Below are 24,132 nucleotides of genomic sequence, written 5' to 3'. Positions count from 1 at the left end.
AAATACAAAATTAGCCGGGTGTGGTGGTGCACGTTTGTAATCCCAGCTACTCGGGAGGCAGAGACAGGAGAATCTCTTGAACCCAGGAGGTGGCGGTTGCAGTGGTACCACTGAACTTGGGGTTGGGCAACAAAGAAAACCCCTTCCAAAAAAAAAAAAAAAAAAAAAAGGAAATATGAAGAAAACAAGATTTTACTCTTTTATTCATAAATTTTCAGTTTTCTACTCTTCTAACTATAGCTTATTGGCATGGTTACAATTTAAATGTCATAAATATGGCTGAAAAGTGGGTAAACTTAAGAAAAACCACAACATTATACAGTTAAAATATTAGAAAGTAAATACCAGTTGTGATTGCCATGTTTAGAAGTTAATAACCTTCCTCCTTCCCCTCAAAGGAAAAAAACATAAGTAAATGTAACTACTAGGCTTGAATATGAGTTTTAGGCAAGAGCGTGCTCTGAGAAAAATAAGGAACTATGCAGTTAAGTGTGAATTATGGACACACCTGTGGCGAGGGGAGATGAGCCACTGAATTAGTATCTGCCTAACACTAAAGTACTTGAGTACTTGAGGAGCTATTTGGACAACACTTAATTATTATGTATTCAATTTAAATCATTTAATACATTTGCTTGTGTATTATATATATATATTTATATTTAACAGCTGATTGCTCAGCCTACTAGAAAAGTAAAAAAAAGATTTGAAAACTTTAATGTAAAGGAAAATACTAAGCACATAATAGTATATATGGTTGTCTCTTAATTTTTTAATTTTAAATTTTTCTGGGTACAGTGAAGGTATATATGTTTATAAGGTATATTAAGTGTTTTGATACAGGCATGCAATGCATAATAATCACATCATGGAGAATAGTGTATCTATCCCCTTAAGCATTTATCCTTTGCATTATAAACAATCTAATTATACTTATAGTTATTTTGAAATGTACAATTAAATTATTGATTATAGTCACCCTGTTGTGCTATGAAATAGTAGGTCTTATTGGTTTTTTCTATTTTTTTGTACTCATATTTGTTACTTGGCCATGATAAAAACCCTGAAGATGGCAGTCAAATGACTTAAGCAATGGGGAAGGGGCAGAAAGGATGCCAAGGCCCTAGGTATTTCATCCACTATAATGTGTCTTCATAATCTAAACTCATTCTCTCTAGACTGTAAATCAACATATGATTATATGCAGGGTCTGCTTAGCTTTTGGTAATTAAAAATCTAAAAATGCCCTCTCCAGCTCAGTTCAGCCAGTGTACAGACTGGTGAGGGTTAGGAGAAAAATTGCATGGGGAAATCAGGGTATTTCTCTGGCTCTATTTTAAACATTTCTGGCAGGGGTGGCATCTCCTTCCTGGTTCCAACTAATGCTAGAAATCTCCCAATCCAAAGCCCCTACAACTGCTCCAGCTCTAGGACTCTGACAAAACCACCTACCTACCCCTTTCCCTTTGTAGTCCTAGGGATGATAGCAGCTTCCTGGCATCATTATCTCTTGGGTGCTTCATCATCCTGTTTAATCACTCAAATCTTCCAACCCACACTTTCATAACTGTACATTTTCTGTATCAAATTCCATATGTTGAACTACCTGGCATGGGTTCTGTTTTCCCAACTGAACCCTGGCTAATAAATACACCTATTATCTCTGGGTTACAAAGAACTCTTATCCATCAAACACTAATTCTCCAATAGAAAAGGGCAATCTATATTGTACTTCTATATTCTCCAGATAATTAGAAATACAAATGATGACACTAATGTGGCAATATGAGAAGATCAATCCCATACACCTGGAAGGAGGGAAAATTAATACAATCTTTCAGGAAAGCAACTTGATTACATATAGCAAAAGCATTAGAATATTCACGTACTTTAAATAAATTTCTTCCTGAAATTCTAGCCTAAGGAAAATCAAAGGTGCCGATATAATTTTATATACAGGGATGGTTACCACACTGTTATTTAAAATAGTAAAAAATAAGAAAAAACCTGAATGTCCGATACTAGAGATATGGGTAAATACGGTATATACGATTTTCCCTTATAGAATTCCCCTATCCCCCAACTGTAAGTGAATATAGTTATATATCTCCACTATAGTTCACCTTCATTAAACCTGAAGTTCTTAAGAGGGCAAGGATGTTTGCTTTAAACATTGACAATTACGTGCTAGACAAGTGTTTGTCTCAATAAATATTTCAGAAATAATTATGTAGTCTTAAAGATGAATTTGAAGAATTTTCACTCAAAAGGTAAAAAAAAACTGTGTGTAACACACGAATGTACAGAAAGGCTAAGTGATGAGTTTGATTATAAGTAATTTTATCCACTTTTTGTACTTTTAAAACATTTTCCAAATATCTTTTGATGAGTATATACTACACTTAGAATCAGGAGAAAATTATGTTTACAAAGTGAAAAGAAAGTCGAGATGAAAGCAGTTGGTAAAGTTAAAATACAACAAGCTCTATATTATTCACCACTGCTTATATAACTAAAACTAAAAATTAACCTCCTCTCCCCCCAAAAAAGGAGTATTTGCTGTCAGGGAAATTTAATTCAAAACCACAATCAGATATTACTTCCTACCCACTAGGACAGCTATAATCAAAAAGATAATAACAAGTGTTTGAGAGGATGCGGAGAAGTCAGAACTGTTATTTTATTTTTGAGACGGAGTCTCGCTCTGTTGCCCAGGCTGGAGTGCAGTGGCCCTATCTCCGCTCACTGCAAGCTCCGCCTCCCGGGTTCATGCCATTCTCCTGCAGAACTGTTATTTTTAACTGGTGGAAATGTTAAATGGTACAGCCACTCTGGGAAATAATCTGGTAGTTGCTTAACAGGTTAAACACAGAGTTACCATGTGACCTAGCAATTCCACTAATAGGTTTATACTTAAGAGAATTGAAAACATATATTCAAAATTTTTATATAAATGGTCATAAAAGCATTATTCATAACAGCCAAAAGTAGGAAGACCTAAATGTCCACCAATGGATGAATCAATAAATGAAATATTATTCAGCCATAAAAAGGAATAAACTACTGTCACATGCTACGGTAAGGATGAACCTTGAAAAAATCATGCCAAGTGAAAGGAACCAGCCACAAGGACAACATGTATGATTCTATTCAACTGAAATGTCTAGAATAGGCAAATCCATAAAAAAAGAAAGTACAATAGAGTAGTGGTTGCCTAAGACTGGTAAGTTTGGTGGTAAAATGGGTGACTGCTAACTGGCACATTGGTTTCTTTTAGGGGTGATGAAAATGTTCTAAAATTGATTGTGGTGATAGATGCACTACTTAGAATATATTAAAAAACACTTAAGAGTATTCTAGAAGTGGGTAAACTATATAGTATGAATTGTCTCTCAACAAAGCTATTATAATAAAGAAATTTGTATATTATACATAAAGAAAAGGCTGTTAAGAGAAACAAAAAGAATTAAGTTCACATGCATGTGTGCCAAATTGGCCATAAAAAAGACAAACCTGCAATACTGTACTAAGGTCCTGCTAGGCTACAAAGGTTTTAAGGCATTGTGGGTCAAGTTATGAATCAAAAATAGTTCTTGTCATTTTAAAAAACAGAACTTCCTTGTGTATACATTTTTTCAAAATACAGATTTTGTTACTAAATGAAAATATTCATCTCACTCATTAGGTATATTTTTAACAACTTCTAAAGGTTGGGCATTTTCTAGGGATGAAGTAGGAGAGAAAAAAGAGACACTTTTCAAGGGCTTACAATTTGGTTGTGAAGCTAATATATGCACACTAAATATTCCTAGGACAGTGTAAAGAAGCATTTACTATTCATTCATGTATACAGTAGTCATTTGCTCAGGTGGTGAGTTATCTAGGGTCTACCATCCACAAGGCCCTTGGAATACTTCGTTGAACAGAGCAGACACGGCTCCGGCTCTCAGTAACCACCTTAAATGCTCTGACAAAGTGGGGGAAATAATACCGTATCTCAACTGACTCCCTCTGTCCACCCTGGTCAGATTTCAGATCATTCTCTCATTACCTCCCAAGAACAAAAAGCAGCAGCTTTCTCCTGGCATAGGCTGCTCTCCTAGGTTTCAGGCATGCTTTCTCTAACTCAGTTGTCCTTTATCCACAGCACTCTGGCCCACATGTCTGAACCACATAATAAAGTATTAATATGCATGGACCTATTGGTTTAACAGAAGTGTTTTCTTCACATTTGAATAAGGGCTTTCTCGAGTAATCACATTTCTAAATGCTTATTGAGTGGTGTCACTTGCTGCCCTTTAATCATCTCAAATCCAACATATCTCACACTGTGGTCCAGAGCACCCCCACTAAAACTGGCTCTCCATTTTGACACTCCTAATTGTTTTAACTGCACCATCCTTCCAAACACAAAACCTCACAGTTATTGCCTACCCACCTCAGCATCACACCAGCCTCTAAATCCTTACGAATTGCCTAGATGATCTCACATACCAAATTCTGCAATAAGCTTTCAATTGGTCTATCTTGTCACTAATTTTTCCTCCCACTAGTTGACAGCTCTGCTGTTTCTTCTGAGAAATGTTTAAATAATACGACATTTTGCTTCAAGGATTTTTAGTGTCTCCCCACGGAGAGAGTATCAAGTCCCTGGAACTTACAGATCTCTGTAATTTCAGCCAGTTCAGCCCTCTGCCTTTGCACATCTTACCACCTCCCAAACCAGTTTCACATGTTCCCTTCCCCTGACACTTGTGTTGTCTCTTCTCTTGCCCAGTGACAATGCCCTCTTCAGAGCGGTCCATTAAGCCCAAGGCTGCAGGACCATCTCTTCTGCCATCTCAGATGTGGCTTGTCCACTTCTATCAATATTTCTCACATAATACTTACTTGGCAGTCAACCACATATTATTTCAAGGTGTGCCTTGCCTTGTATTAAACTGTTGTTTAGAAGTCTTACTGTTAGGTAGCTTTTCACATGTTTCTGCCTCATCAACAGTTTGAGTTAAAACCTTTTTTGGGGGGGATATAACTTCTTTGTATGACAGCCAAGTATCTTGTATGTACTATAAGGAACACCAGAATCCTGGCACCAGGTTTAGATAAACTCAGATACTGGGCATTTGGTTATCTAAGTCTTCCTCAATTCAAGTCTTGTTTGAAAAGGGCCAAAGTATTTACATATCAATGCCTATTCCAGCATTACAACATTGTTCACATTACTATTTACAATGTAAGCTCCATGGGGGAAGGGGACAGGGACAAGTGTGTGTTATGCCCATTACTGCCCAGCAATGTGCACAGCATCCGGTACATGATGTGAATGCTCAATAAACATTTACTGAGTGAAGGCTGGGTATGAAGACATCAACGATTTGTGTAAGTGGCAGAGTTTCCTTAATGTGGTGAATTTAGGTTAAAAAGAAAAGATAGACTACATGAAAAGCTACCACACTGTGTTAGAAACATGTGGATACATTAAAAAAATGAAAACTTCAAACAACTTTTCTTTGAGTATGATAAACACAGTGAAAGACCCAACTTGTATAATTAGCAGGTTTTTCGATTACATAATAACTTTTTTTGAGGTCAGCCCTGTGTTTTCTTATGATGGAAAAGGAAACTTTCAGATATGGGGTTGATATTAAAAATACTGCTGTTCAATGCTTTTTCATTACAGTTGACATATACAAATTTACTCAATTATACTAAAACCTTAAGCATATTATGAACTACTATTCCAAAGCAACATAGCTCAATATTGTCACTATTAAAGGCTTTGCTTGGCTTATTTCACCAAGAAATGGTAAATTAAGAGAGTAGGCTACGTAATTTGTGTTTATTAAACATAACTCTTATATAATAAAAAACATACCTGTTGATCTCCACGGAAATGACTTCTCAGTTGAGCTAAAGAAAAAGAAGGAAAAAATGAAATATTTATTTATTTTGTCATAAAATTTAGCTTGGGACCTGTTTTGCATATTAACATTTAATTTCCACATTAAATTATACAAAGGCATAAAAACCCTAAATAAAATTTAAACTTATCTAAGTTAATTTTAGATAGTATTTAAAATTGGAACAAAATTGTTTCTATTTGGAAATTAAGGCAAATTATAAAATGACATAAAATTCTACTTGAAGACAAAACAGCACAACTGTATGATATTCACAGTACTTACATGATGTACTACAGTTTTTCTGTGATAATATGAAAACTACATATGTATTATATATATGAAAAGGAACCAAAAAGGCTGGTAAACAGTTTATTTTACTTATTTTCAAAAGTGGCAATTAGAACAGAGACAAAACATATAACAGAGACAAAAATTACCAAGGCCACTAGGCCACTTTTGAATTGAATGTTGCCTTATAAAATTTAAAACACAGAACTTTATATCAAAAATATAAGGTCCTATAAGCCAGAATAAAGTGACAGCTATGTATTTTCCTTGGTTATTAGAGTATGCATTTAAAAAATTTGTGCATAAAAACATATCACTACCTCCCCGCTTGCCACCCCTCTTGCCCCAATCAATACAGGAAATCATGGTGTTACAGGGACAGTGCGGCAGAATACAGGAACAAAATAATGGATTATTAAGCATTTACTAAAAGGTGATTAAGCATTTCACATATGATCTCCTTTATATTATTTATCACCATCTTGTGAACAGGTACATCCTCATTGTTATCTTACAGATAAAGAAACATATGCTGGTAATTCGAAGAGCTGGAACCACACCCAGGACAGTCAGATTCCAAACTCGTGCACCGTATCACTGTGCTACCTGGCAGAACAGCTTGTGATCCCATTTTTGCATTAAACACATGCAGACACATAGACAATATGACTAGAAGTCTAGAAAAATAAAAACCAATGTGCTAGCAGTTACATCCATGAGTACAGTCATTACATTTTTTTTCTTTTTAATCATTTGTACTTTTTTTCCTTTTAAAAAACCAGAAAAGGACATATATTCATGGTAATTTTGAGTGCTTATTAAATTTATAGAAAAGGAGTGTGACTCCGGGCTTAAAGAAACATTTTGCAAAACAAAGAATGTGGAGCAGGGGAAGAACAGTCCTTTTAGTGCTGTATTTCTAAGATTTTAAGTTCTTATTACCCCCTTGATACTTTCCCCAAGTCATTATGTGGTTATGAAACTTGCTGGTTGAAAACCCTAGATTCCATAGAAACTCCCTGAACTTCAATTTTGTGTGTGATTTGCCTTTTTTCCATCACAGGAGCAATAGTTCACATTCCAGGACCTTGAATGAGCTGCAAGCAGGGGGACATGCTCCCAGCAAGTGGAGTCAACCAGTTAATGCTAATCTCCTCCAGGGCTCTGTGATGTTCCTTTATCTGAAACACCCTTAGCTGATTTCAAAGTAGACTGATAGGAAAAAGTGAAAACTTTGTCAAATATCAGTAATGAGACATTTGTCTTGCTCCTAAGGGTAGGCCATCACTGTCTTGTGACTCCAAAAGTGGTTTTGCACACTGCATTTCAATTTCTTCTCAATCTGTTTTTGTTATTTAATTGTATTATCTAAATTAGTTTTCTAAGCACTGAGATTGATATTACCCAACTGTGTTTCCTCAAAAGCATCATATTTTATGTCAATATTAAAACACATGCTAAATCAAACTGCCATCCAGAAATGTTTAGTATACCTCAAGTTTCTTGGGAATCTTAAGGAAGTTTTATCTTCTGAGTTTGAAACTTATATAAACTTTAATGAAATATAAGACTTTTTATCCTCAAAATTGTAAGTCACAGAATATAATTCCAGATAATTGCTCAAATGGAGCAAGGGCTGTGGCTGTTTTGCTCATCTCTTTATACCAAGTGCCTAGCATTTGTCAGGCACACAGCAGATGCTTAATTATATTGTGAAAAAATCAAGTTCTTTATTGTTTTGAAAGGTCAGGATTATATAAATTACCACACATTACCTAGTATAAGCAGGTCAACTTATTCTCCCTGAGTCTAGGTAGGAAGTTCCAGTAGCCTCGTTGTGTAGCAATCAAGCAAACAGCATTTCTGCTGCTGAAAGAACCTTTGGTTACCAAAATACAATAGGTATTCCTAGGTGAAGGCAATGGGAAGCCTCGGTTAACATAAATATGCCCTCCTCTATTTAAGGTAGAATATATAAATCATTAGAAAAACAAGCTAATAAAGAAAATTAAAAATAAAAAGTTCCATGGTGTATTTTGAAGATCATGTATTCAGCCCAACTAATTTCACATTAACTTCTATAATTCTGGGAAATAACTGGTCATTATACATTATTCATAACAGCCTATTTTCTTTTTGAATTACTCACTTCAAATGACTCTCAAATTGTTCACTACTTTGGGACTCAGGGATTGGACAACAAAACACATGGAATTTTGAAATGCTGTTTTAAACCACCAAATGCAATTGTTCTAATAAACCCAATAAACATGGGTTTATTAGAACAATCACAGGCAGCTTCATGTTAGAAACATAGGCTTATTTCCTCCTTCTCTCCCTCCAACCATCTATTCCTAGAAACACTTCCCCAACTTTTACTGAATGCCTACAATGTGTCTGCAGGCACTGTGCCCACAAATGACTCCATCCTGGTTCCCTTTCACTTCTCTTCTGAAGATGCCAAGCAGCTTGCGTTCTAGGAGCTTCCACTGGAATGTGAAACACATTTTAAAATACATACAGGAACTGAGTCACCCATGATAACTTTATTTCATTGGGAAGATATATTCATAATATAATATGTTAATAACTTAATAACAATCATTTAGAATGAAATCCACTAAAAACCTTGGGGCTGTCCGGTCAGATGGTGAACATCAATCAGAAGCAAATTTATTACCAAATTAACAATTCATTTTAATGCAAAAAATCAGTTTTGTTTACAGGAAGACAATGTGCCTTCATCATATTACATGAAAATATGTTGTAGATCACTATAAAATTCTACACACTCCTGAAATTAATTTTTTTCATTCAGATGCAAATGGAGGCAAAATATCTTTGTTGGACATTGATGGCTGTGCAATATCTTTGAAAACTCTCCTTATTTTGCTGTTTTCCATATTAGGACTCAGAAAATTACCTGCTCATAATCCCCTGCAGCCAGAGGCAGGCCAGTGAGAGTCCACAAGAAGCCACATGTGGAGATAGAGTGGTCCTGAGCATTTGTGGTGGATACAGTGGTGGCAGTAGGTACTGCTCCCGGAAACCCAGATTCAGATTCTGGCTCCCTGGCCTTCCTAGAGACTCCATGAGTTGACACCCAATAGCTCTTAAAAAGTTCCTTTTCTGCTTACATAAGCCAGAGAAGATTCCATTGTTTGCAACCAAAAATCCTGACTGATGTTATCCTAAAACTAACAAAGACAAACTAGCCCTCTGAAACGGGCCCAAGACTCGTAACTGTAGACTATTTCCAACTGCATACTGGATATATAGCACAGATCAGATTCAATGTATTGAAATTACTTCCCTCTAAACTGACTCCTGCTTAGTGATTCCCACCTAGTCACTCAAACTGAAGAGCAGGGAGTAATTTTACTGTTTGTTCTTCCCACCAGTATGTAAGCTCCATGAGGGTATGGGAGTCGGCCTTATTTACAGAAAATGGTCAGAGCCTAAGGCAGTATCTGACACATGGCCATTACTCATTTTGAATTAATCTCTACTACCACTGCCATAGTTCTGGCCTTTATCCTCTTTTGGCTGGGTCCTTCTTCAGTCTCTCTCCTAACTGGTCTTACTGGCTTTAACTTCTCATCCTGGCAGGCTCTCTTCTACGCTGCTACTACTGTGATTTTTTTCAAACACTCACCTCTGATGTCATTCTTCTGCTGCTAATGCACAGCAGATCCATGGAGGATAAAATGCAAACATCTCAGATGGCACAGAAGGCCCTGCACCACCTGGCTCCTTCTAGTGTGCCCTTTCCCACACAAACCTACATTCGAAGCACTTCTAACTGCTTGCAGTTGCCTCACACACCATACTGTTTCACACTTCCACTGCTATTTTTAGGGTAGAACATGCAGGAATAGAGCCTGGAAATTCTTTCAGAATTACTCAAATTCTAGAATGGCACATGCAGGTACCATATAACTTGTTTATATACCCATGAAACAGAACGCTCTAAAGTTTACCTTCACTTTGTATCACCTTCTATAACAACAGGAATATTAAAAAAAATGTTTTACTTAAGTTGGTACCCAATTTCCTCCTGATTCTTCTGTCTGATGTGAGCAAGCCTGCTTTAGTGGATACCAGTAGGTAAATGCTAGGAGAAGGGATAGTAGAGAACTGGATGGAGCCATATGGTAATTCTGCCATGCCATTTCCCTCACCTTCTTTCAGGTCTAGGTAGGGCTCATTTTATCACAAGTATACACAAGCTACTGTTACTAGTCTCTTAGCAAGACATATTGAACTAGGACAAGATCCAAGGGTTACTCCTTTCTGAAAAAGAACCAGTTCTTAGCCTGAAATTAGAATATGGTCAAATTGCAAAATTTACTGCTTTATTTAAAAAAAATCAGGCTGGGCACGGTAGCTCACACCTATAATCCCACCACTCTGGGAGGCTAAGGTGGGAGGACTGCTTACCTCAGAAGTTTGAGACCAGCTGGGGCAACAAAGTGAGACCCTGTCTCTACAAAAAAGTTTTTTTAAAAAATAGCCAGGCATGGTGACATGCGCCTATAGTCTCAGCTGCTTGGGAGGCTGAGGTGGGAAGATTGCTTGAGCCTGAGAGCAAGGCTCAAGGCAAGCAAGGCTGCAGTGAGCTGTGATTGTGCCACTGCACTCCAGCCTGGGCAACAGAGACCCTGTCTCAAAAAAAAAAAAAAAACAAAAATAATTGTGTCAAGAGATTTTACACATACATGTATATTTATATATCAATATAAGTCATTAATAGCTGAAAAAATAAACCACAGTCAATAACAAATTAAATTTTACTCAGTATTAATTAGAAGGGATAACTCAGATTATCCTAGAAATTGTTTTATTTATGAATGGAGCATGGGTGTGTACCACTGTCTGGACTATGTACCATCTACAGCCTTCTCTCTGGTGACCACCCATCATCCTTCAAGAATTACCTGAGGAGAGTTGGTCACCTCCTCCTTTTTGTCGTGAATGTACTCAATAATTTATCTGTACTTTTGCACTTTTCACATTGCAACCATAATATTTGTTTACCTACCTGTTTCTACTACCAGACTGCAGCCTTCTTGAGAGTAAATATAGTATATTAATTCTACTTGCATCTAACCAAGAACTGGCGTTGAGTAGGATGCTTAAATAGATCATAGTTGATCTTAACTCTTTAGGTTGTTGTTTTAAAGATTAATGCTACATAATTTTAGAAACTGTTTCAATCATTCTACAAAAGAGACAGATTCTTCACGATTTGGGCTCTTTGTATCTCATAGAAAAGATGTTTACTGCATATATGCATACATCACATGGATTCATTCAATAAATATCTGTTGACCATTTATTGAGTGCCAGCCATTGTTAGAAGCTGGGAATACATGGTGAGAAGAGCATCCTACAAGAGAGGACTCTGATGTCAATGTCACAGGGCCCAGCACTATCCCGATTAAAGACATTCACATATCTATCACAAACAAGTGTGAAGCAACTTTTAAAAACAAAAACCAAGATCTAACTCTCCTTATCCTCATCTATGAAAAGAAGGTCAACTGGTACTGGGAGCACCCAGGTAGGAATTTGAACATGAAGTCTCCAGTGAGACAGGTATGGAACAATATGAACTATACGCCATAGTCCAGACTGCACCTCGATTTCCACAGCTCACAAACTGTAAGTGGTTGGGAATAAGACAGTTTGGGAGACCACCAAAACAATATGCTACATGTGTAAGAAATCTGACATTTCTCCCCTCTGTCATGACAGATGATCTCTTTAATGGCTATTTAAACCATCTCAAATGAGTAGCTTTACATGATCTACTTTCACTATCACACCATAGTTTTTTACAATATTACAATATTCTTTTCTTTCTTTTTTTTTTTTTAGAGACAGGGTCTCATTTCATTTCCCAGGCTGGCATTACAGGCATAAGCCACTGTGCCTGGTACACAATATTCTCTAAATTATTCTTAAGTGTTCTTCTACTAAATAGGGGTAATTAATACACGAATCAGATGTATATTAATCTTTACTATGAAAAACTTTAAAAAATACATTTGTACATTTTTGTCCTTTCCTTGATGTTTCACTCCTCAGTTTCCTCTCAGTTTTACTATTTTGAGCTCTGATTCCAAGTTCCACAAGTCTGTATTTTTGTAAATATTAATTCTTGAGTTAGAGTTTAAAAACTCCCACATTTACAGATGAAATCTCAGTAGCTTCAGGACATAAGTTCCAAAATGCATTTCTCTCTTTCTCCACCAATTCGTTATTGTCTTACTTTCAATTTGTGATTTGCTCATTTTATAACTTATGTTTCATATTTTCTTGTGCCATTGGTGGGCTTTATTTCTCCACTAATCAAAGTTACTCCATTCACAAACGTATAGGCTTTCTGGATTCTAAATCTATTGTGCGAAGTTCTAGCTAAGTCTACTTTTTAGTCAATTCCAAGGTCTATTTCTAAGTTAAAACCAAAAAAAAAAAGGGGGGAAACTCATTTTGTGTTTTTATTTTTTGGCAACGAATTAACATTGCAATTACTTAATACCTTGTCATCCTCTAGGCATTACAAATTGCTTTTTAATGAATTACTCCAGAATCCTCTTAGTTAACGTGAACTGGGCTCCATAGTTCCCTGTTACTCTGTATTTCCCATTATGCATCTGGGATTTTTTCCCCTCCCCAAGGGAATATGGCAAAATAACTACTAATGATTCTCAAGTTTGTCTCTACTTAAGAATATTACAGGATAAATTTTAAACAAATTACCTTAACGAAGTAACACATTCTGTCAAACACTTAAATTTCTATATTGTCATTAATTATAATTAAATGCAATCTTCAATTATGATCAGGAGACATAACATACTTTTAAGATTTTTATTTCTATCTAACATTGCTTTGGCTTCTGTTTTAATTAGTACATTTAAATCTTTGCTCCGTCTTTCTCTTAACACATTTGTAAAATATTCCATTAGTTTCTTGTGAGTTCTTAGCTAGGTAAACGCATTCTGTGCTTCAGCTTTCTTGAGTGCTCATGAATTCATGCTGAGAATGCCGCTTTCTGAATGTAATTCCTGTGGAAGTCCCTGGTCTTATTAGGACCAGGCATTCACCTGTGGGCAGGTCAGATTTCTCCTTACCCCGACTCTCAACAAGAATGTCCATGAGCTCATTTTATACTTACAATTAGCAAGGTGAGAAGTAGGATCTAGAAGACTAAGATGGAATAAAGGGTTCTCTAATGCTATAACCTGTCTTCTGATGTTCTGAAAACTCATACCACCTACTAATAGGTAACTGTCAGGTTACAACCAGTTTTGTTTTTCCTGTTTGGGAAACAGGGTCTTTAGCTATTGCTTTTAGTTAGATAAGGATTGCCCAGGAAATAAATTCTTTATGCTAGAGACTTATGCTCTCTGTCTTAACATCAGAACAAATAGAGCAGTTACACAAAATTAAACAATGTATCATGATTATTCTTCCCAAAACAAGTTTGGATACTCTTCATCATTGCACTAAGCTAGTTCAGTAACGTGAAGACAGGAAGGTCAACACGTGAAGACAGTGAAGGTGAACTGCTTTGCCCAGCTCAAGGACGGGCGAGTTGGAAGGCAAACAATTATCTCCACCACCACATTCACTACCACCTCGGAGGGGCTCTCAGGACCCTAGTTTGAAAAATCACAAATCCAGGCAGTGATGACTTCTTAGCAAAAATACTCTGAAAGCAGGTCCTCCTTAGTATTTAACTATATTTTTTGAAACCCCTTTCAAATTTACTTAGTGTCCATTCACAATCAATCTCAATGAAAACAAAAACAAAACAAAACCTCTTCCTCCAAATTCCTGGTTTTTCATTGACCGAGTCTCTCTTTACCATACTGTCAGATCCTGGGCAATTCTCTGTAGGATGGAGACTGATTTCTTTCTTCCCAAGAAAGGGCCACTAATTAATTCTTCCTGGCTTTTCATCAGAATGGCCATTAGTCCCCTCTCTTCCTAAGTCCATTCCCAAGATCTCAGCAGCCAGGAAAAGTGAAAATGTGACAACAGGTCCCTAACTGTAGTTTAGTTACTTTTATGTGTTATGACCTTGCCCCTGAAAATGGTACATGCCTATAGTTTGAACTAAGCAAGGCATAACAAATGAGACAGGGCAAAGGGCCTCTTTTCATAATTATATGATCCAAGGGCGATATCGAGGTTACAGAAAAGCAAGAGCACTTGAATTAAAAACGACACCCTTCATGTAGGCTACAGCTGTTCCTGACCCACCAGCCACAGGACATGAGGCTTGAGCTGCCTTCCACTAGTGAGGCTCTGCATCAGTCCATCTCCACTCCAAACCCAATCACTGCTGTGACCAACAGAATGAGCAGATGAGATGGCTACAGGAAGGCAGATCTGACGCCTCATGGAAGGCAGGAAAGCTCAAGGGCCTAGAGTCAGACTCATATTTCCCTCAGTGACACTTTACCTGAAAAACTTGGCCATGCTCAGAATATACTTTTACAATTTTAGTCTTTAAAAAGTCATGAGCAACAGGGACAGCAAAATGTGGAATAAAAGTCCAGTCTTGGTTTACACTGGATGCTAGCAAGTTTGAGTAAAATGTATGCCCAGATACTGTAGTGAACATGTTTGGTCTTATTCATAGTCCTATTTTGTTTTCATACTTGTTTTCTCAGTTCTTCATTCTAGTTTTCCTTTGTGCTACTCTACTATATATTTTTGGACCCCTATAACAGCTGTCTAAAATGCATTCCAGGGAAAGGTAAGATTTAAATAAATAATACCATGACCAGCCTCCTGAAGCGAAAATTGCTTATTTGATGCGGAGCAAAAACATGAAAGGAACAGGAAATACAATTCAAGTAACCTTCATAGGGACTAGAGGTGAACAAATTTCAGAAGATGTTAAATATTCTTTGACAAAAGCATTTTGTGTTAGTGCTTTGAATCTATGAATAAAAGATTCAGAAGACCATATGGGAAAGGGAAGATCAAAAAGGATGTAGTACTAGACAAAAAATGAGACAAACAGTTCCCTCTAGTATCCCTATAAATTATACAGGAAACATGACTTCTGTTTATGCCCATCCCACAACAGCTGTTCCAACTAGCCAAAGTAGAAACCAGAATATGAAGGTTTTCTAATATTTCAAATGACATTTGAAAGAATGAAAGCAACTGAGATGAAAAGAGTAGAATGGCTAAACGCAACAACAGACTCTATTCCTAAATATCCTGCCACAAACCTAGGATCCTATTTGGGCAAAGGGTTGGCCTTGAACCAGATAGGCTACCGGGAACTGTGTCCATGGTTTACAAAATGCTGTGGCCTCCCTCATTTCTATTCTTCTAAAACCTTCCAAAGTTGAAGAAATAGAAAGGAAACTTCAAAAAATTTAAAATAAAGAAGAAAGGGCATATAAACATACTACTTTCTGCTAGAAGTGCATAGAAGTATCTACATCTTATACTTGTCAATAAAGCAGATGCTGGTAAGGAGCAAGAAAAGGGCCCTGTTTTTCTATTTGTTCTATGTGAATCTGGTCACAGCATTAACATGGGACTAAGCTGTAGCAGTCTATAGTAAGAGACAAGCTGGGATACAAAACCCTTGAAATTCATAATTACAAATAATTTTATTTGATGCATACAATTTAATTTTGTACATTATTTCATATTTTAGGTGCTTTGAAAAGCCTATGTAAAAATTTACTTAAAAGGAATTTTAAGCCGAAATTTGTAATTAAACACTTATACCTCCAATCACACAGAGAGTTCTTTGCTACTCATGTAAAGGTACTATCAAATCTGGTGTGTGTCTAAAGAATGATATTCACTTTCTGTCTACTGATTATCTGGAGTAAAGATTTTTAATTTTTATAAACAGTAAAGTTCCTTAAATTGCCAAAAAAAAAAATTGTAAGTGTGAAAAGAGAAAGCATAATATACTTGTTAAATTTCTGCTTTACTTTTGGAAAAAGAAAGGTTTCTCTCTGTGACAGCATTTTCAGCTCTTGATTCATGGACAAGCAACATGAATAGCTGTTTTAGTGCAGAAGGAGGAATGAATTCACATGTGGGACAGTCCACAGACCCAGGATTATTAATAACTATCCTGGAAGAAGAGTGGACCCATAAGGAAACAGACAATATTCTACATAGTATATACTACGTTTCTATGTGGTAAAACATCTGGATCCTAGAAAAGTGGTTCTAGAATGCTTTAAATCCCTCTGAAAACTCTCATGGATTCCTAATTTGTCTCATATCCCCTTACCCACCACTCTGGTTTCCTACCCTTCTCTATTTATCACCCACATGTTCCTAACTACTGCTGTAGGGGAATGAAGCAGAAAAAAGCCTAACAGGATGAATAAGGAGGAATGATGATAATGACAATGGAGGGACAGGGTAAAGTCTCTTAAAACAGCATTCTTGATAAACAGTGCGTGATCCATAAACACTGATCAGGAGCTGAACAACTACCCTTCAAGGCAAACAGAAAAGGTAAGTGGTTGGTCAAGACTGCCTTAAATTTCTAGCTTTAATGTCCAGGCTTCTTTTGAGACACATGAATCCAAAAAGAAATGACAATTTACAACATACCAGAGGAGAGGTTGACTAACTTTTTCTTTCCCTCTTTTTTCTCCCTGTCCCATTCATTGCCATGAGTGAACATCATTGATAGGAAAGGTATTACATGGTATGTGGAGCATATTATGTAAATTTATAATGTCTACATTGTAAAAATTAGAGCTAATAAATGGTGTTTATTTAAATATTCAAAAGTTTATCACTCAGATCGTAAGAAATATAACCATACTAATCTTATAAACATTGAAATTATGGTTAATTTTAAAATGCAATTTCAGTCTGAAAATTAAGATCTGAATCACCTAACATTTTAAAACTGTTATGCAACATTTAAAATATATACAATAAAAAACAGTATAACAAACAGTCTATTTATTACCCAGCTTCAACAAGCAAGTGAACATGTGGTCAAACTTATTTCATTGACATCTTTATTCTTCTACATTATATTCTCTACATTACTGGATTATTTTGAAGCAAACTCAAGACATCTTATTACTTCAGTTAATACTTTAAATGTATCTTGAAATATAGATACTTTAAAAAAGAACATAACCACAATAATATTATCACACCAAAAATTAACAGTAAAATTCTTAGTGTCAACAAGTATCTAGTCAGTATTCATATTCCCTGTTTCAATTTAAAAACAGTTGGGAGGTTTAAATCAGGACCAAAATAAGGTCCATATGTTACATTTGGTTGCTATGTCTCTAAAATCTTTTGATATATAGTTTTACCTCCCCCTCTCTTCTTTTTCCTATTTGAAATCATTTCATTTGCTCTGTAGAATTTTAGCCTGGTTCTAATGAATGTATCAGCACAGTATCAACTGACATGTTCCTCTGTCTCCTATATTCCCCATAAACTGGTATTAATATCTAGATGCTTAAATAATTTTAGGGCAAGAACATGTCATGGGTGACATTACAAACTTCTCATTGCATCATATCAGGTGACTAAGATTTCTGGCTGTCTCCCTTTTTGCGATATTAACATAAGATAGATCAGTGGGTTCATGTCCTGTCAGCCCAATCCATTCACTGTAAAATTTCCCATTACCTTTCCAGCTGATGATTTTAGTAACCATTGGTGGTCACTGGTTTGTCACTATTTTGTCAGTGGTTGCTAAGTTCAACCGAGTTAACTTCTAGACTTATTCTGATTAAACTACTTCATACAATAATATAATTTCTCCCTTTGTTTTATGTTCATAAGAAATATGATATAATACTATTTCAGTTGTCACTTATAAATGTCTTTACTGAAAAGTATTTTGCTAATGTTGTTCAGCAAACAGATATACTTCCGCATTTTGTACTTTGTAAACATTAGTTCTTGTATTACGGTTGATAATTTTACTTTAATTTTCTCTGTGGCTGAAATAGCCCTCTTATTGATAATGTAACTCAATCTGGGAAGTAGATCAATCTCTAATTGACTTGGACTGAAGCAAAGACTACGCATCATAGGATCCTAAAATAACTGGCTATTCTTTTTCTCCCCCCCCCCAAAAAAAAAAGTCTAGAAGAAATACACAACACACACACACACACACACACACACACACACTCTGAAGACATTCCTCTTTGGATTATATGCAGTCTACTAATGCAAACCAAACATTTGACAGTGGTTAAAATGTGTAGGGAGTTTTTTTAGCTGTGAAAATCTGTAGTCTACACACTTTTCCTGCTTCAGTTTTAGAGTGTTTTTCTCCTATTTAATTGTGGAGTAACACAACAGCAGCATAGAAAAATCTATGCAGAAACAGATTAGATTGATTTGTTATTAAATAGATTGTGAAGCCTCAGGGAAGATAACTATAATAACAATTCAGACACTATAAAGTCTGGCAAACTTGTCATGTTAGTCCCCCACCCCCATCCCTAGGCAGACATGCCATGTACATTTTTATGACAAGCTGATTAACTGCTGAAAATGCACTAATGGAGGGCCCTCACTTTTAGGTAGATAATCACATTTTCAGTTTCCTTTTCCATACATCACTGGATTAGAGCTGTGTAGGGTAGCTCTCTGAAGGGTTAAGGATACATCACACATATTGCTCTTGTTGCTCTATGTCCTTAACCTGCCAGATGGTAATGAGAATGAGAGTTTACCACTAACCTTCTTTTATTTCATCATGAATATTAAAGTGATTAGATGAAGGAATTACAAAAAATTTCCCCCCTAAAATAATTAACTGCGCTAAGTACATTAGTGGCAACAGGCAATATATTTTTAAAGGTTGTTTCTTAGAGTTGTTGAATGAATCTTAGAGTTGTTATATGACCTCTTGTAACATGTTTGTGAATGACTAGGAATAGAAATATCAAGCACTTCAGAGTTTCCAGATAGGAGAGACAAAATAGTGGTAGCGGAGGTGGAGCTGGAGACGAGGACTCTCACAGATGCCTCTGTACAGCAAACATAACTTTTACCTAGATAGCATGTGTTTGGAGGGGTGCAGTGGCAACAAGGAGGTAAATGAAGTACTGAAGTCTTTCCAGCCACTTGAGACTCCAATGGAAAAGCAAGAGAAAAACACTGTCTTTAGGGGAAAATGTCATCCTCATGTTAGGTTCAGGTGTACAATAAATAAAACCAAATCAAAGCAAAACACACCACCACTGACAAGACTAAAAATGAAACCCTACTGAAGAGTAAGAGGATAACATGCACAAAACATTTACTATCAAACTGCAAATTACGTAATTGGTGTTTAATGGCTGCTGTTTTCTTTCCTACACCATAATTATAAAAAGGGATTTTACCTAAGGATATGATGATCAAAGATACCAAGGTAAGGCATCCTGGGATAGAGCTAGGAGAGCCAGTGCAACCTCATCAACAGCATTCTTCACAAAATTAAAAATAATAAAATACAGGCATACATTTTATGCTGCTAGGAAGACACTTTATCATCTGGTTTAGTTATGCACAATGGTCCCTTGCTGATAGAAGGCAAATTTCTAAGCTTGTATCTTTGTAGCTCTAGAAAACAGCAAAAGCTAAGTATTTGGTGAATGAATTTAGAAAAGACGTCATAAATATTTGCAGAAAAAAACAAATGCAGAGTCATTAAAGAAAACGTGGAAATAGAAACCGAGAGTAATGTTAGTATAATCTGTTTGGGCTTTCACCTACCCTAAGTGGCAGGTTTGGATAATTTGAGATTTATTATTATATTATATATAGAAGGTTATTTCTTCTACATACGTGTCACTGTACTAAAATGTTCATATTCTATAAATAGATCAATATGGTGTACTTTGTTCTACAATGTACTAGGATCTGTACTATTTTAAGAAATACATCCAGAGTTATTTTAACTTTAAAAAACTAGCCGGGCGCGGTGGCTCAAGCCTGTAATCCCAGCACTTTGGCAGGCCGAGACGGGCGGATCACGAGGTCAGGAGATCGAGACCATCCTGGCTAACATGGTGAAACCCCGTCTCTACTAAAAAAAAAAAAAAAAAAAAAAACAAAACCTAGCCGGGCGAGGTGGCGGACGCCTGTAGTCCCAGCTACTCGGGAGGCTGAGGCAGGAGAATGGCGTAAACCCGGGAGGCGGAGCTTGCAGTGAGCTGAGGTCCGGCCACTGCACTCCAGCCTGGGCGACAGAGCGAGACTCTGTCTCAAAAAAATAAATAAATAAAAATAAAAAAATAATGATAGAACCAAAAATAACAAGCCAAATTACTCATTAGAAAAATGAGCAAACATGAACAGCGGAGGACACTCAAATGGACCATAACATATGAAAAGATATTCAACACCAACAGCAATTGAGAAAATGCAAAGTTAAATGAAATAACGTTAGTTTGGCAAAAATTAAAGAGACAGTTCAATATTAAACATTGGCAGAAAGAAAGAAGGAAAGAAAGCAAGCAAGAGAAAATGAACCTGGAACGTTTTACACTGCTCAAGGGGTGCAACTGTTGAGCTACTTCAGAAAGCTGCTTCAAACCAGCAAGATCTAGAAAATTAAAATGTACATTCATTATGATCCAAATAGTCTACTTCTCATTATATATTTTCCATAATCTTACACATGTGAACCAGGATATATGTTCAAAAATGTTCACTTACAGTATTGTAAAACTTCAACAATGGAATGGCTAAACAGTTTAATGTCTATGGTATAAATATACAAGAGCAGTTAAAAGAATGAACTAGATTTACACATATCAATGTGGCTGGATCTCAAATGGAAAACATCAAAGTGCACAATGACACATAAACCACACCTACCATCTTTGATGTTAAAAAAAAAGCAACACAAAATATTGGTTACACAGGTGTTAATATATATGTATATAATATGTAAGTACTGTATATGTATTGACATAAAAGTATACAAAGTAATTTGAAACACTACACACTAGTGGTTAGCTATGGGGAAGAGAAAATGTGGCAAAGGGGACTTGAATTTTATGTTCAATATTTTTTATAAAAAATGAATTTTAATAATTTTAATTACGGGATGTGAGTACTCATGCTATTCTCTGCACTTACAATTCTTTAACATTTCTCAAAACAAAGAGATTTAAAAATCATCATTGCAGATAACGGGAAAATACATAAAGTGAATAAGAAAATACATTGTGTATTTTAAGAAGCTATTGGTGCTCTTATGAGATGATACAATGTAATCTACTAATTCCCTCATAAAGCAGTGAAAGCAAATTATTTGTTCAAGCATCTTGAAATATCCTGTATAACTGATTAAAGTACTTTATCAATATGTACACATAATTTCAAAAACTAATGATGAAGAGTAAGGGCTAATATTATAATTCTTATTTTGATTCAATAATTCAATACTGCTAAATAACTTAGTAATATAATTATAGAAAGTGAACTATGAAAATTTACAGAAAATGAAATACTGTTTTAACTAAAATTGTTCTTTAAAAGATAATTAAATAATGGCATGATATATATATTTTAGATGTATGGGCCTCTGAATTTTGAGAGTATTAGAAAATTAATATAGCTGAGGTGCCTCCATTTTAACCACATATATTAAAATAGTCTTAAAATAATCTGAAACATTTATCCTATTAACCTGATCTTTTTTGTGGTTCTTCCTAACCACATTATCTATTTAACATTTAAAATGCTCAGTCTAAGAGACAGGTAATTTATTTTGGAATACTTATTTGCTGTGATTAAAATGTTTTGTAGTACAACATTCTAGGTTCAAAAAAGATTCTATTATGAAAGGTATCTTGTTTAAAATTCTACATGGTGACATTTTTAGCTTAAAATATGTTAGCTTACTGCACTACTGGTTGAAATACCTTGGGGTCACATGACCTAGGCAAGACTTAGTTATACTAGTTTAATTCACATGTGTGGAGATACTTGTCACTTGGATTTGTATGTCCCAGTTGAAATTGACTTGTGACTGGAATGGCAATGAGATATCATAATTAAAAATGCCTTCTGGAGGAACTGTGTTGAGCAAACTGCTCCAGATAAACAACTTCTGTAGAGCTGCAGGTCAGCTTTGACACATTTGGTATCTTTCAGATGTGGAACTCTTTACTGTGTTTACAACAGGAGTTGCATCACGAAAATGCAATGTTACCAAATTTGCTCATAAGAGCACCAATTTAATAACTATTCACCATAGAGATCCCAAGGGTTTCTGGTAATTATACTGAAATATTAAACAGTTTAGTCTTCATTTAGTCTGAATTAGAAATGAAGTTAGGGAGCTTTAGAATATTTGACCATTAAGAGAGCCACTAGTGACCAAATACACTAAAAAATTAAAACTAAATCATTACAGACAACTAACTCACCAATAAACAAGCATTTACTAAAACAGGAAGCAAAGGAGAAAGGAAAGGAGGCGAGCCCACATGAGAGAGTGGGAGGATGGGTGGACAGGCCAAGGGAAATCTCCCTTTGCTCCTGCCGCCTCCAACTTAAGAATGTCTAGAGCAAAGCTCTTGATATTTTTCCCTCTTAAAATTCAATACCCAGCAGCACTATTCGTAACAGCCGAAAACCGAAAACAACCCAAATGTACAGCTGATGAATAATAAACAAAATGTGGCATATCTACATGATGGAATATTATTTGGAAATAAAAAAGAAGTACCAATACATGCCACAACATGGAGGAACCTTGAAAATTTCACGCAAAGCGAAAAATGCCAGACACAAAAGACCACAAATTGTAATACCATTTATTAGAAATGTTGAAAATAGGCAAATCCATAGATACAGATAGAATAGTGTGGTTCTCTGAGGATAGGGAAAAAGAAAAAAGGGGAGGGTTTTTTTTTTTTTGGAATGATATTTCAAAATTAAGTAGTGGTGATGGTTGCACAACTCTGAATATACTTAAGAACACTGAATTGTACACTTCAAAAGTATGGATTTTATGGTATGTGAAATGTATCTCAATAAAATAGTTACTTTATAAAAGCATGCTCAGGTTTTGCCTGGTGAGTGCACTGAAGGTCAAAGGGACAGAACTTTCTCAAACATTCTCCTAAGTGGTGTATTAAATAAGTAATAAACTTTTAAAGCACAAACATTCAATCTATTCAAAGATTCTTCATGTTTTAAAGAATACATTATTTGAAGAGGTTGATTTCTCAATGACTTAAAATATTCACTGAAGAAAATATTTGAACCACAAAAGGCCTTTTATGCTGCTGTCAGCCCTAAAATATTTTAGAATTTTAGTAATATCAATTGAAACCTGATGACCCGATCAAGTGTAAAAAATAAAAGTCTGAATGGCAGTGGGAAATCAAATCTTTTCATTAAAAAAAATAACAGTTCTTTTCTTAAGTGGTAGTAAGAACACTATTTGTCAAAACTGTATGACCTTTTGAAATCATAAAGAATTCTATTTTAGCAGGGCTTTAACCGAAAAGGGAAGATAATCTTAGGAAGACTGTGAAGTTATTTAACTTCAACATTGCTACCATCTTCCTAATACTAGCAGCAGCCAGCCAAAGAATGAACAATGTGAAGGGACCAACTGCTTCTGAACGGGATAATCAAATTTCAAAATCATTCGCAAAAGCAAAATGAAAATCTAAACTGTGATTTACTTCCAAAAGTTGCCATTAATATTTTCTACAATTATTAAAAGGCCCAATTTTAAATATATATTTTTTATTTCAATACAAATCAAAAGTTAGGGCTTTGTTTTAGTAAGGAGACAAACTACGATTTGTAAAATCAAATATTTGGAAACAATTTATGATGTACAAAGAAATAAACTTTCTCTTTCACCATTTACAATTTATTGAGAACTAAATAAAAAACAAAGAAGAGATAACCAAGATGAGTTTCTGGGAAA

General features: G+C 35.6%; 1 protein-coding gene across 10 annotated transcripts in view; it reads right to left on the bottom strand.

Annotated features, from left to right (window-relative positions):
- PKP4 (plakophilin 4) overlaps positions 1–24,132 on the bottom strand; it is a 236,480-nt gene that overhangs the window by 75,113 nt on the left and 137,235 nt on the right. For all 10 annotated transcript variants that reach the window (XM_017855440.1, XM_017855445.1, XM_017855447.1 and 7 more), the window contains one exon: positions 5,876–5,910. In XM_017855440.1, the coding sequence (XP_017710929.1) occupies positions 5,876–5,910 (35 nt within the window). The remainder of the gene's footprint in view (positions 1–5,875; positions 5,911–24,132) is intronic.

This window comes from Rhinopithecus bieti, unplaced genomic scaffold (assembly GCF_001698545.2).
Source record: "Rhinopithecus bieti isolate Rb0 unplaced genomic scaffold, ASM169854v2 scaffold_41274, whole genome shotgun sequence".
Lineage (NCBI taxonomy): Eukaryota > Metazoa > Chordata > Mammalia > Primates > Cercopithecidae > Rhinopithecus > Rhinopithecus bieti.
Note: the sequence above shows the minus strand (reverse complement) of the source record. Positions and strands in the feature narration are given on the sequence as shown.